Source organism: Panicum virgatum, chromosome 9K, assembly GCF_016808335.1.
Source record: "Panicum virgatum strain AP13 chromosome 9K, P.virgatum_v5, whole genome shotgun sequence".
NCBI lineage: Eukaryota > Viridiplantae > Streptophyta > Magnoliopsida > Poales > Poaceae > Panicum > Panicum virgatum.
The window spans coordinates 14,992,537-15,007,514 of record NC_053144.1 but is presented as its reverse complement, the minus strand read 5'-3'; the positions used below and the strand labels follow the sequence as shown (position 1 = coordinate 15,007,514).

The following is a 14,978-nucleotide window of genomic DNA, read 5'->3' as shown; positions in this document are numbered from 1 at the left end:
GGAGCGGTACGAATCTCCCGGCTAAACACACGGGTGCCCGGAGGCTCCGGTGACTCGCCCCTGTCGTGTTCGGGTTCGAAGCGACCACCCCGTCGAGAGGTGTACTTCCTGCCATTGATGATGTTGCAGGCATCGCCGTCGCCGGCGTGTCCGCACGTGTCGTGGAGTCGCTCCCTTGCGGGAGTCCTTCCGATGCGGTCGTGCACCGAGGGTGCCTTCGCACTGTCCGCTGCGGCTGCCGTGCCCATTCCTTCCGGGGGAGAGTGCACCGAGGCCTCGCGGCCCTGGTGTGCTGCACCTCCGGTCTTCGGGACTGTCGAGCGTATGCGAGACGCATAGCTCTCGGCCTGCTGCACGGCAGCCTGCTCGATGAGCACTTGTGCCTCGTTGCGCAGGTTGCGACCCGAAGTCGTAGATTGCTCGGGCATTGATTGGAGTAGGTAGGCCGCAGCGACAAGTTTCTCGCTGGCCGTCTTCAGTTCCGGTGGTCTGTCGACGTTGTCAGCTAGGATCCGTTCCCGGGCAAGGTGCCACGCGCGGTGCGCTGCTGCTCGAGCGCAGTGCGCAGCTCCTGTGTCTGCCGGCGCTGCTCGTCGAGCCTGGCTTGAAGCTCCTTGAGTTGCGCTAGCTGTGTTTGCCGCGCCACCGAGCTTGACGAAGAAGAAGGGGTCGCGACAAGCACCACCGCTTGGTTTGCCTGCGCGTCTACCCCGCCGTTCCCGTCATTGCCCGGAGCGTTGCCGATTTGCCCGTCCGCGAGCTGGACCATGAAGCACTCCCGAGTGGGATCGTAATCCCCCTCGCTGGAGTCCTCGGAGCAGGTGAGGCAGTAAGCCGCCGCGAGCTGGAACGAGCAGAAAGCGTCGAGGTCGCGGACCCCGGAGTAGTCCTCGGCCTCCTCGGCCGTGAAGTTGTCCATGAAGAAGTTGATGTCGTCGGCGATCGAGCCCGCCGTTTCGGGGTAGGAGTCGTCAGGAGATGACGCGATGTGGTTGCGGATCGAGTGGAGGTGATGACCCGACAGATCCTCGTACTCGGCGAAGTTGGTGCTCGATGAAGAGGCATAGGTGGCAGCGTTGCGCATCCCGAAGGGAAACGTCGACGGCGCAGTCGCGCCCTCCCTGGGAGGCACTGGGGCTGCGGTCGACGGTGGTGTCGGAGCACGTGATGACGAAGTGGTGGCTCCGTCGGCCGCGACGCTGAGTTGCGACATGCCAAGCTCAACCCACGTGGGGGGAGCTGAGGCGTGCCGCCCTGCGCCGCTCCATGCGCGCTTGTCGCGAGCGCTAGCCCGAGCGCCTGTTGTGCCGGGCTGGTGACGTCGGAGCGTCGGGGTTGCGTCGGGGCGAGAGGAGCTCCATGAGATAACCGTTGCCGGTTGCCCTGAACTCAAGACTCCCGAACTGAATCTCGTATCCCGCTAGGAGCGGATCCGAGGCGCCCATGGGAAATGGGTTGGATCTGCTCGCCATCCCTGGAGATCAAATAGGAAAAAAAGAGAAATGTCACGCAGCTTCCCTTACCTGGCGCGCCAACTGTCGGTGTCCTGACCCGGCGGTCCAGACCCAACTAGTGATGATGCTGCGTGTTCCTCGTCCCAGATGGTTGATGCAAGAGGCAACACAGTCATGCACGGGTTTATCCTAGTTCCGGCCGCGGAGCCGTACGTCCAGCAAAGGGGTTTGCGAGAACATTGTACTGTCTTGCACCGGGGGTGCCTGTAGTAGGGGGGTACAAGCGAGGCGAGAGAGGGAGGGAAGCTCCCAGGTCTCTGCTAGAGGAGGAGTTGATTGAGGCGAGTGCCAATATCGGGGCTCAGAAGAGCGTATGTGCTCTGTGAGTAGTGCTGAGTGTTGTGTGCTGCCAGATCGATCCACTCAGATCCAGCCCATAAGATAGAGCCCGCCTCCACCTTTTATAGACACAAGGAGGGCGGTGTACATGTGCGGGAGAAAGGAGAAGTCGTCGTCTTCCCCCCGAATTGCGGGGGTGCAGTGGTCGAGCACTGTGGAAAGTACACTGTGGGGTGTGGCGCCTGGCGTGGCGATCGTCCTTAGCATCGTCCTTGGCCTTGCGGAGATCGCGCCGGCGTCCTTGTAGCTCCAGCGGGCGGCGTGGTGGCTACTGTAGGGGGTACCGTCCTCCAGGCGTGGCGTGGCGGCGTTCCAAGGGTCCTGCAGGCCAGGGTCTTGTCCTGGTCAAGGTCGGAGCCGCTTCCGAGGGTCGTGCCCATGCCATTCGAGGGTTCCTGCGGAGGGAAAAGCACGAGGGAAGTACGGGGAGTTTGCAGCACAGTGCCTGGAGCAGTGCCGAGCACGTCTTGCACTGCGTCGCAGGTTCCCACAGTGTCGCCATAGCGTCCGGAATGGCGGAGCATTGACCGGAGTTGGCGGACGGGACTCCGGTCACAGCCACCGTGGGGAATGGAGGCCTGACGTCGTCTGACCCGAGCGCCGCGGAGGAGTGGTTGGAATTTAATGCCTCCGTACGACGAGCGGGTGAGCGGAAGGGCCGTTTGTCCTTTCCGCCGAGGAGTGGCCTCGAGCGAGGCGGAGACGATCCGCTCCCCCGAGGGTAGGCTCGCTACCCTTGAACGAGGCAGAGATGTGGGGCGTCCTCGAGGGTCTCGGCGGGAGGCCCTCGAGCGAGGTGGAGATTGCCCTGCGGGTTCGAGGGGTTTGGACGGGCCGCACTGTATGCGTGGGCCGCGTATTGGGCTTCTTTGAGTCATTTCCTTTCTTTCAGATTGGAAGGAGACTGTAGGCTTTTGGTGGCCCGGTTGTCTAACATATGTTTGTGTTTTTAGAATAATTTTAGTCCCCTGATTAGAGTGCCCCTAATCATGGTATCCGAAAAAAAAAAGCAGGGGAACCCTCCCTCGCCCCCCGCACGCTGGGGGGAGAATCGCGTGGTCCTCCCCACGAGCGGGGGCAGACGGGCCCGAGCGGGGGTGCAAGGCCGTCCGCCCCCGCTCGTGGGATTCTTGATCAATTAATGTTGTCTAGCAAAGAAATTAAAGAATAATGTGCGGAGGGAACGAAAAAAAAAGACCCTCGCTACTCGCAAGTACGTCCGGTGATAACAAACCCACGGAGGACCAGAGTGCGCACGCATCTACTAGCTCGTCTCCAACCGCAAAGACCCTGCCGCTGGTCCACTTGTTGCTGTTGCTGTTGACGCCGATCCTCCGCCGCGCCGCCCCTGGAGCCTGGACCCTGGTCACCACCGACGGTGTACCTGGCCGCCGACGCCGCCGTGGCGCAGCTCAGGACGACCACGAGCAGCGCGAGGACAGCGAAACGGGACGACGCCATGGCACTGGCAGAGAGGCTGGGAAAAAGCTGGGACCGCAGGTGGGCTGCGGCCGGCGCTCTGTCTGCTTGCGCACGGAACGACGCAGCAGCTATAGCTAGCAGTGTGTGGGTGCACGGTGGGCCGGAGGGTTTGTTCTCCTTGTACTCTACTGGTATATATATCGAGAGTAGACACGCACGCCACTTGGTTCTTATAGCATCCGCATCACCCGGTCCGCGCGCATGCAGTAAGATCGAGCATTCGAGCCGGCCGCCCGGCCCGAGAGAAATAAAACAACAGTACCCCCAGCTCGTGTGGTCGTCCTCGTTTTCATCTCGCACCCTACCACGCTTGGTTTTCCTAGTATTCTTCCGTAGCAAGAGCCAGAGGGTCGTGCACTCCAAGCGGCCGGGGCACCAGTAGCATAGTGCGGCGCAGTGGCGGCATACGCACGCCAAGGCGTCGCTCATTTTCATGGATGCGGGGTCAAAGGTGGTACATATATACGTGGGTAGCAAGTTTTTTTACCACTATAGATTTGTGTTTTCTTTTATTCTCCTTCTTTGCCACTAGGGTATACTAAGAAATAAGTACACGTCAGGAGGGATTGAAATAGGTTTGCCCACGAAACACATAAATGCAAAGTCATTTTAAGCCTGGTGCTTGGATTCGTGGACAAGCCCTTTAGGATCGGATCCTTACATGACGTTTTTTCGTTGAACAGCCAAGCAAGCAAGCAATTCGTCCTCTTGCATGCATTGATCACAACACTTGTTTCTGTTCAAACCAAGTTCAGTTACAAGAGATCCCAAAAATATATAGAGGTGACGATGTACAAGCAGGGGAGCATACATACAAATAGCAAAATAATGTTTCCACCGTTCTACCAAATTCAAATTCAAGCTACTTATATCAAGAATACTTACAATTTTTTAGAATGCACTAATACCCCTTTATCTATAGTGGTCGATGATAAATATCGTAGGGATTCGAATGCAAACCAGGGTTGCTTACATCATTGCTGTTTTGGCCACCGGCGCCCCTGGCCACCGGCGCGCACCTGTCTACGGCGCCATCGTTCTACTTCCCATCAGCACCCGTCGATCTGCTGGCCGTGAGTTTCCCTAACCACCGGCGGCGCCCCTGTCCACCGGCGATCAGCACCTGCCGATTAGCTGGCCACCATCGTCCAGCATCGTTTTGATGCTGCTAGAGGTAAACGTACTTGGTACTTCTGTATGGTCTTCGTCGCCGGCGTTCCCCATTGCACCTTCACATATATATGCTGTGTGTTTTGAAGGAACGTCTACGCTGCCACCGACGTCCAGATCGACCTGTCAACCGCCGTTCGTTGCAGTCCTGGCCACCCACGCCCCTGGCCACTGGCGCTCGTCGATCTGCTGTTAAAGGTTGTTGCTCGCCACCGTTGCCCCTGACGATAGATCGAGCTCTTTGGTGAACTACTAGCAGAGGTAAAATTTAATTTGTTCTCATGTATATGCTGTTTATAGAGAACCATGTATTTTAGAGGCATGTGTTAACAGAGATTCATGATCCATGTAGGTTTTGTTATCATGGCTCAGTGCAAACAGTATGCTTTGATCAATTGAATATTTTTCATATGGATGGCCGTCGACCATTTGGAGATATCACAAACATGTTGTATCGTCGTATCAAACAATTACATGAGGAGCCTGCTACCCTTGATGTGGATCATGGTATTTTTTTGATTCCTTATTTTTTAATAAAAGTAATTATAACCTTTCAGCTTCACGGTTGTGATGAATAAACAAATGATCTATTCACGATTCCTTTAAGCATAAAATAATCATACTTTCCTTATTCCATTTTCTGTTTCTTATTTTGTCTAAAAAATATATGTAAACTATGACCCTCAAATTACGTGTATGGAAAGAACAATCACTTGATTTATTAACTTATAATTAACTTATAGCACTATTTACATATTTCCCTTCTTCGAGTTCACCATAAAATAAATAAGGGCCAGAGATTTATGGGAAGGGGCCTCAAATTACGTGTATGGAAAGAACAATCACTTGATTAAACTTATAATTAACTTATAGCACTATTTACATACTTCCCTTCTTCGAGTTCACCATAAAATAAATAACGGCGAGATATTTATGGGAAGGGGTTGGCCAGCTATGTAGGGGGTTATAGCACTATTTACATACTTTTCGTCGAGGCTGATATATATCCACAACTATACTATCATCGCTAATAAATTTCTTATTGACCAGAGTATGGGTGAGTATGATTCGTAGATGTCTATTTTGCAGAACAATAATTTGTAGTTTTTTTTCATCCCATACTCTATATAGAGTAGGATGTTTGGCTGCATCCGAGCACAATTCAATCTCTTTAAGCAACACAGGAAGATAATTGTGGGAATCAACACTAGAAGGAAATTTAATGGTATTTATTATCAATTTATTTATTCTCTGCATTGATATATATATATATATATATATATATATATATATGAATTACATATGTTATGCCATCAATAATTTTTATTTTTCGTTGGCATATGTACAAATCTTATTTCGTGTGATGACATCAAATGTGCATTTGTCACTTGGGCTGAAGAGCTAAACAAATTCCATGAAGTACCACGCTTAGGTGGTCAAGGCCCTAAATCCGCATTGAAATATGTGTACGAGAATCCTCAAGGAATTAAAATTGAAGAAACTTCATATGAGAACCTGAATTAGATTAGATTTAGAATGGAGTGGGTTGCTACGTTTTTAATAAAAAATAATAATTTAGTTGTTTTAGTAGTTAGTCGATATAATCCAACGTTGCTTTGCTATATCAATTTTGAGTCTCATATTATTTTTAAATATAATTATTTTTTAAAATAGCAGTATTTTTAAATATAATATTTTTTTAAACACGTGCCACAGGCAATTGCATCTCCACTAGTTTAATAAAAAAAACAAACAACATTGTTAGTCTTCGAAACATCTCCAGTCTGCACCATCGGAGAGGGAAAGGCGGATTCGGAATCTCTCTTCTTCGTACATCCGCGGACAAAACGAATTGTCAGCGTGGGCCCAACCGGCCATTACCGTTGAGACGTTGACGCTCAATACGTGTGCGCGCGCCGTGGGAGAAGACCCGAAACTCGGCAGAAGTTCAAGTTCCACACGAGTCGTGCGCGCAAGCCAGGAATTCCGTTTGGCCGGGATGACGCCGCTTCACACACGTCCGGCGCAAAACCGCCCGAATTCGGCAGGAATTCGCCGCCCCGGATCGCGTCAAAAGAGCAGCGCCGAGCAAATCCCGGGCGGCCCCGACCGCCAGCGACTTGCAACTCACGTCTCCAGCCTCTCCTTTCCTTCCTCTTTTTTTTTTTCACTGCGCCCCCTCCCCCCGTGCATGCGAGAGAGAGAGGCGTCGCGGCCGGCGCGGCGCGTGGTGAACCAAACCAAATCCTCCTCTCCGCTGCCTTCCGCCCCACGGCCATCCGCCGCGGTCGCCTCTCCCCTCCTCTCCCCGCGCCACGGAAAATGGCGCCAACCCCTCCGCAATCTCCCGCGCGGCCCCGCCCCCGTTATTTCCCCCTGGCCTGACCTGGCCCGGCCCGACCGCGCCGCCCCCCCCCCCCCCCCCCCCGAAACCCTAACCCCTCCCCCCCCGCGCGGCCGGCCGGCCATGGCGTCGCAGCCGAGGCCGCCGCCGCCGCCGCGCCCCAAGACGCGGGGCAACTACAACTGCGGCCGCTGCGGCCAGCCCAAGAAGGGCCACGTCTGCGTCGCCCCCGTGCCCGTCGCGGCCTCCCCCTCCGGGGCCGCCCCGTCCCCGTCGCCCTCCACCTCGTCGGGCGCCGCCAGCGCCAGCGGCGGGGACCAGAGGCGCCGCCGCGCCCTCTCCTTCGACGAGGCGGGGACCCCGTCCTCGCCCGAGAAGAAGCCCAAGGTGGAGCCGGACGCGGAGATGGAGGTGGCCGGCGGCGAGGACGACGAGGAGGAGGACGCGGTGATTGAGGTGGGCGGGCGCCCGGTGCCCCGGGAGGTCATGGCGGAGGTGCTGCGCCGGCTCGGGCCCCGCGGGGTCATGGCCGCCGCGGGGGTCAGCCGCGGCTGGCGGGACTGCGCGGGCCGGGTCTGGCGGGCGGCCGACGAGCTCCGCCTCCGCGTCCTCGCCGCCTCGGGCGCTGGCCTCCTCGGCGCGCTGCTACCGCGGTGCCCCGCGCTCTCGCTCCTGCAACTCCGAATGGAAAGGTGAGCAGCCCCGGGGCAAATCTCAACGAATCCAATCCGCAACGGTGGGAAGGGGGATTCTTTTGGCGTGATCTGGGCGCGCCGCCGTGAGATCGATGGCGCCGGTGACTTTATCGCGCGCAATTTCTCGTTACGATAAAATTCAATTTTGGTTCAAATAGAAGTAAAATATGAATGATTAGAATATGGGTTCTTTCTCGCTGACTTCCATAGTAGTAAAAGGGTGTACGATCTGAAGTCTGTTGCTGCCACCTTGGTCTCCAATTGGCATGACAGGACAAGGTGGGATGGTATGTACGGAATATTTATGTCTGATCTAATAAAGGTGTAGGATTTTTGTTAATATAATGAGGCTTAGTAAACACGTACATCCCCATTGGAAAAAAAAAAGTGATGTCTGCTTGTCATGTTTTGGATATGTGAACTTGCTCACCCCTGTGTTGAGATAAGATCTTGGTGCCCCTGATCATATTTGAGGATTGGTCAGGTCGTTAAGGCAATGCCAGGGTAGGGAAGCTTGTTGAGAAATGGTGTGGAGTTGCCTAACTCTTTTGGATAATCTTGTGGTGATGCTGCATGATGCATATGCAGACCTTTCATCAGCGCCTTAGGTTGTGAATGTATTCAGTTCACACCTATTCCACTAGTATATGATGATATGGTGCATATGAATATCTGTGCAACTTTAGAGCGCAACATACAACGTGGCTTATATCTTGCCGTAATCTGTGACTTTCAGTACACAACTCTAAACTAGTGCATTAATATTAAAAACACTGGAACTTTGTTCAAGAAGTATACAGTTGTATGATAATTTGTGCTTGGGCACCAAATTCAGGCTAATTGTTGGCACTTGTGCTTGGTGTCTATGAGACTATGAGTAAGCTACTAAGGTGCTTGCAAATAGGTTCATTCTTCGTAGACTACTTTGTCTAAAACAAGGTTTCACTTTGTCTCATTTTCAACTGGCTCCCAAATGCAAATGCCGATCCAGACATCCAGTCTTGCACTTGTGCTATTACTTTCTGAATTACTATGAACAGCGGTCAAGCTTATCTACAAAGCTGAAGAGGAAAACCAATAATCTTATGTTATTTCGATTTGATCATAGTGAGATAGTTAACCTACCTATGTTGTTATATTCTTACTGACAAAATAATTAATACTTCTAACATATTTCTTATTCTTTTGTATTTCCTGCAGCGATGTTGATGCCACTGCACTGGCATGTCTTGCAGTTTCCTGCCCAAGTTTAAAAACTCTTGAGATTACCATGGCTGCCAATGCAGTCAACAGGATGACTGGGTATGTTATTCTTGGATGTACTTTAAATGATTAGTATCGAATGTGGCCTATGTATTTTCCAATGCTTGTGCCTCAACTAAAATTGGAAAACAATAACAAGGTTCTTAAACAAATGAACACTATCAAGCAGAGATCATATGTTTATTTGATTTTATTTACAAATTTACTTGTGCAGTGCGATTAGTTGTTGTGTTTTCAAGTAATTGCGTTAGTCATCTGTTGATTGCCATGCTAGCCTTTCTTGCATAAACCTGTCTAGTTGTGGTTATCCTACTGCACTAGTCATCTTGGTATATATTGCTTTGTAAATGGTATTTGTGAAACATGCAAGGAAATCCTGGTTTTCTTTTGAACTTCCAGCACCTATTTAAACTAAGTTGATTTTATTTTGTGCACAGAGAGGATCTAAGTCGTTTTGTTTCGGAGAAGTCTTCTCTGTCAGTCCTCAAAATTGGTGGTTGCTCTAATTTGGATTTTATTAATCTATGCTCTTCAAGCCTTTCAGTTCTTTGGCTGTCAGATCTTTGTTCCCTTTCAAACTCGGTAATACTGTGTTCTAGTGCTATTCACAGTGATAGAAAATTTATTTTCTGCATTAATTCATTGGATGGTACATTTCTTACAGGTCATGAACTGTCCTAATATGAGTGAACTCTCACTGTGCTTCGCACAACAAAGTAATGATTGTACTGATCTGGTTACTTTGATGGATGGCATTGGTTGTACATGCCCTAACTTAAACAAAATGCACATATCGTCAAATCAATTATCCAATGAAGCTGTATTTGCTCTAGAGAGTGCTAATCTCAGGTATCTTTCTGTACAAACTGTACCCCTCTTTCTATCCAACTCTCTTTGATTGCCAGATCATTTAGTTATAACATGCTAAGCTCATCAATATTCTAGTTCTGTGTTATTTCAACTTTCTAATTTTTAATCTTGTTATGGCTTTATCAGGGGACTGTCAATGCTATCTTTGATTCTAGGTTCAAAAATAACTGATGCAGCTGTTGCATCTATTGTTCGATTGTGCACAAGCTTGGAGTTGCTTGATTTAAGTGGGTAAGCTCCATTTCTTCACCTCGTAACTAAAATGAAAGTGTCGATTATCACAAAGCTGCTGTTTTATTTCCCAGCAGAAATTACTTACAATTAGCTGACGTGATTATCTCTTTTGATTATACTCCAGATCTAGCATCAGTGATAATGGTGTTGGGATGATCTGCAAGGCGTTCCCTCATACTTTATCAAGGCTGCTCCTTGCCCTCTGCCCAAATGTGACTACACGTAAGGCCCTGATTTCTTTCTGCAGTCTATTAGTCCTGCCCCATTGAAGATGAGTTCCTTGGTCACCATACGCGTTCCCCCGATGTAACAACCATTCTTTATGTGATTTTCTAGGTGGGATCCAGTTAGCCACGGCACAGTTGCCACATCTTCAACTCATGGACTGTGGAATGAGCCTATGTGCTAATTTGAACAATGACAAAGAAGGGCCATGTTTAGGTGAAATCAATGGAGGCATTAGAATCATTCGAAAGTTATGCACCTTAAAAAAGCAACCTGTTCTTCAGAAGCTTATTATAAAGCATGGTAATTTGAAGAAACTCAGTCTGTGGGGTTGTTCAGCAATTGATGTAAGTATTGAAATTTTATCTGCATTGGTGCATCCTCATGCTTATGTAAAGTCTAAACTAATTTTACATATGGCAGGCTCTATATGTAAACTGTCCACAACTAAATGATCTCAATCTCAACTCTTGCACAAATTTACATCCAGGTATCATTGCCTTTGATTTTTCTTTAGGCTGTCAAACATGTAAAATAGTATCTATCATTTTTGACAATCAGAATTGCTTGTCACAGAACGTCTGCTTCTTCAGTGCCCAAATTTGAAGAATGTTCATGCAGCTGGATGCCAAGACATGCTGGTTGGAGCAATCAGAAATCAGGTATTCCTTGACACTCAGCCAAACATGTTTAATTAAGCAATCATTAAGAAAATGTGATTTGTTAGTATTTGAATTCTCAAGTACTAGAAATGAGGCGACAAATTGTTAGGGCTATTAATGTTAAGAGGTGCACCTTGAGAAGCATGCCATGGGAGTAGTGATGTGTGAAATGTTTGTGAACGAAAGCATTGCTATACGTACAACCGTTTGAGTACAACTCAAGATCCAGTGGTTAAAATGTTTTGGCATGGAAAGCTCATAAACGCACTGGACTGTTTAGATGCACGAATTTACATGAGTTGTACTCAACTTGTTGCATTAAAGCATTTCCCACATGCATCCATGCATCGAAACCATCCAAAATATTAAATATCGGGGGATTGCCAATATAATGAACCTATTTCTCGTGGCCAATTGGATCTTCCTACTGGTCATCTTCCTAGCTATTCACTGGTTATAGTATTGCATGAGCTTGAAGATGCAGCACTATTTGATGAGCATATTTAAGTTGTTACTGCTAGGCAGAACATAATTTTCTGTATGAAGACAAAGTGGATAATATTTCTTGAGCTTCTTATAGTCAGGGGAAGTCAAATAAGACACTGAGTTAAACTTACATGAAAGTTTTATTGGCAATTGGTAAAATGAGGCGACTCATTTCTAATTTGTTGGGAAAATTAATTCATTCCGGCTTTTGATTTTTGGCTCATTTTTGCCCTCCAGACACTGATAACCTGCAAGCCACAAAACCTAAACAAGCAATTTTTGTGAGCCGGAGTCTAGCATGGAGTGAGCTGCATTGGAGCTGAAAGTGTACCATGCTTTGCTATACAAGCCTATAGGCATTCCATAACTTAAACACCATTAGTTTGGTATTGGTTCCTGTACGATGTAACTGTAGTGTGTACTGATGTTGTAACTTAATTCTTTCAACACACTGAAATCAGTCTGCTTCCATAGAAAAACAAATTTATAGACTTCATTGGCTCAGTTCCAGGAAACTTCACTGGCCGTCAACCTCAACAAAACATGTTCTGGATAGGCAGGTTGTAATGTAGCACCACATGTACACCCTAACCCTAGCTATACTTTTGAGTTAATTCTCCTGTTTGGTTTGTTCTAGATTCCTTGATCTACCGGGACTGGTGCCATCCACCTTTTGTGACTTCTTGTTATCACCCAGGGCCCCAGGCATTGCCGTCTTTCAAACTGATGTCTGTGCGTGGCCACGAATCACCTTAGGGCAAGCTACACTTGTGATGAGGTGGCTCTGCCATCCATGGATGTGTGTGGACATTACTGCTGGTATATACTTTGTTGAACTGTTAAGCATGAAAAGTAAAATATTTGGTTTATTTTTTTTTACCAAATGCCCTTAAAAAGTTTAGATTGAGCATTGTAGATGGAGAATGCTTTTGTTGTAAACTGAAATGGAGAGCATATAAGATACTGTTTGCTAATTCTGCTCTTTTAGAGAGCATGATGTTGTTGATAGAGATAGTCTTAGTTACAGTTTGAAATCTGTTGCTGAGATAGTCCTAGTCCTAGTTACTGTTTGAATTTCTTGCTGGTTATGTAACAGAAAACTTCAACCAAAGTATAGCTTAGTTGTGTGTTCCAGGAAGAAAATTATAGTTTGGTTCAATAATTTCAAATATTGAAACAAAGAGAGGCAGCTAAACCTAGAGGCTACAATGCAGACCCTTAAAGAAAGGAGGACTTTTATTTATTGCATCCACAAAATTAACTGACATAATTATGAAATTTATCCAATCTGCTTTTTCTAGTTTTCACGTGAGCCATCTATTTATTGCAAAAAATAGATTAGACCCTTTGTCTTATGTTTTTTCCAATGTACTGCCAAAATTTTGCCAGGTTCTGAATGAGTTTGCTGCAGCTGAATCATCTCTTCCATGCAAGCGGCTAGGGGACGGCTCCAAACGTGTTCAACTACCCCAATTCCTACAACATCAGGTAAAACTCAATCTTTCAGAGCTGTGCCTGTCCCCAAAGCCCCTAACAGTCGTGGCTAGGCATTGCCTAATAACTCTTGTGTTTCTCTCAGCCGTCGGAGGATGACAAATTGTCTGAATCGAGCCAGATCCAGTGCACCATGCATCGTGACACCACCAGAGCCAGTTAACCGAGCAATTGTACACACCTAATTATGCGAATTATGAACTGCATAAGCTTATTTTTTTGTGTGTAATTACTGCATTGCCTCAGAACCTGTAGTGTTTGTTGTATAAGTTGCTAATTGCTGTGTAGGACTCGCATGAATTCCATCATCTGTTTCTTGTAGAGCAACAAGTTTTTTTGCGGGTAGAGCAATAAGTTGTAACAATGACCTTGTATTCTCTTGGGAGCAATAATGATCCTGGATCCTTTCAACTGTTGCGTCTGATATGTTGCCGCTATTTTCCTTTTTCAGACGATGATGGTAAATCGCATGGCCCAGCCTTGTTAATTTGTTAGGTTTGGTGGCGTTAGTCTAGTTTTATGCTGTGTACTATTAGCACTACTGGTTATTTCTAATAAAATGTTAAGGCGTGAAAAATTATCCATGATCCATAAACCTAGTTCTGTATGACCCCATACCTGGATGTTCCTCCTGCATCTGGTTTATAGAAATAATGATGAAATATATAAAACACGGACACGTGAAGGTCCGTGCCCACACTCGTCACCTCACCGGCTCGCCGAGTGAAGCACGTGCCGTTCCACACAAATCCACCCGCTCCTGCTTGCTTTCAGAAGAAAAGGCTCCACCTCCACGTTCCTCTCGCCACACCAGCAAGCAGCCAGCCCTGCTCCTGGGGGCTGCGGTCTGGGGACGCTCGTGGCGCTGCCGCTCCCGCGCGTCGAGGGGCTCCCCGACGGCGCCGAGTCCACCAACAACATCCCCCACGACAAGATCGGCCTCCTCTTCGAGGCCTTCGACGGCCTCGCCGCGCCCTTAGCTGTGCGTCGAGTGGGAGCCCGAGCTCTTCCCGCAGGTGGCGCCGCTCCTGCCCAAGCCGGTCGTGCCCCTCGGCCTCCTGGCGCTAGGATGCAAGTGGCAGTCCGCAAAACCTATATATAGACTTAATTAAATGGGTTGCCGCAATAACCTGCGAAAATTTAATCTATATGTGGGTTCGCGGTTCAGCCCACTTGCATCCCTACCTGGCGCCGGCCGCGCGGACGCCGAGCACGCCGCCGTGCGTTGGCTCGCCGCGCAGCCGCCGGGCTCGGTCGTGTACTCTGGGGCTGGACCTCGCCGTGGCGCGCTTCCTCTGGGCCCCGACGCTGACCTCCTTCCCTCCCGGTTTCCGGGAGCGCACCGGGCTCATCTCGTCGTCGCGGGGTGGGTTACCCAGGTCAGCGTGCTGGCGCACGGCGCCGTGGGCGGGTTCCTGATGCACTGCGAGCAGAGCTCGCTGGGCGAGGGGCTTCTGTTCGGGCGTCCGCTCATCATGCTGCCCATCATGGGGGATCAGGAGTGCGCACAGAACGAAGATGGTCAAACACAGGGAAGGAAAGTAGTCTTCGGACAAGTGTATTCGGTGTCTCATCAATAACTGTTACATGAGACGGTTCATCTATCCGCTGCATTACACTGTAATGCCCCTAACTGCTAGATTTCTAAAATATTCTATGTCAGACAAGTAATATTACATTTTATCAGTGGATTATAGCTAGGCATTCAGCCCTGGCCCACTGCGGGGCCCCTCGCCTGCCTTCGCCCGTCTGTCGCGTGGGCCTTCGATTGCTTGCCAAAGCCCTGAGGCCCGTGTAGCGACTCCCCCAAGTCGGCAGCATCTATCTCTTCGCGTTCTGCCGAAGGCCTTCTTCAAAGTTTTTGCCAGGTTGACGAAGCGTTCCAGGCTTCGTCGATCTTGACTGTCACGGGCCTTCGGCGCAGGGGCCGAAGGTGGCGTTCCCAACAGCGCCAAACGCGCGCGCCTCATGGAGGGCAAGAAGGTGGGGTTGCAGGTGCCGAGGGACGAGACCAGCGGGTCCTTGGACCACCATGGCGTCACGAGCGCGGTCCGTGCCGTCACGCTGGAGGAAGAAACCGAAGGGGTCTTCGTGGCGAATGCCCTGAAGCAGCAAGAGATTGTAGCCGACAAGGAACTCCATGGGAAGTTTGTCGACCAACTTAGACCGTACACCGCTGATGGCAGCACAATGATACAAC

General features: G+C 49.5%; 1 protein-coding gene across 10 annotated transcripts; it reads left to right on the top strand.

Moving 5' to 3' along the window:
• Nucleotides 1-6,943: 6,943 nt before the first annotated feature.
• Nucleotides 6,944-13,189, top strand: LOC120650312 (F-box/LRR-repeat protein 17-like). 10 transcript variants are annotated; one of them, XR_005665564.1, is made up of 13 exons: nt 6,944-7,541; nt 8,745-8,846; nt 9,245-9,389; nt 9,472-9,656; nt 9,804-9,908; nt 10,036-10,133; nt 10,248-10,483; nt 10,560-10,626; nt 10,713-10,798; nt 11,790-11,844; nt 11,982-12,103; nt 12,674-12,772; nt 12,864-13,189. XR_005665564.1 is itself a non-coding variant. In XM_039927387.1 (11 exons), exons 1-10 carry the CDS (start codon nt 6,973-6,975, stop codon nt 12,723-12,725), a joined length of 1,623 nt encoding a protein of 540 aa, XP_039783321.1. In that variant the 5' UTR covers nt 6,945-6,972; the 3' UTR covers nt 12,726-12,772; nt 12,864-13,189. The 10 variants fall into 10 exon arrangements, 3 of the variants coding, with proteins under 3 accessions (XP_039783320.1, XP_039783321.1, XP_039783319.1); XR_005665562.1 differs by having other exon boundaries at nt 11,922-12,103; XR_005665563.1 differs by lacking the exon at nt 12,864-13,189 and having other exon boundaries at nt 11,922-12,103; nt 12,696-12,753.
• The last annotated feature ends 1,789 nt before the right edge of the window (nt 13,190-14,978 follow it).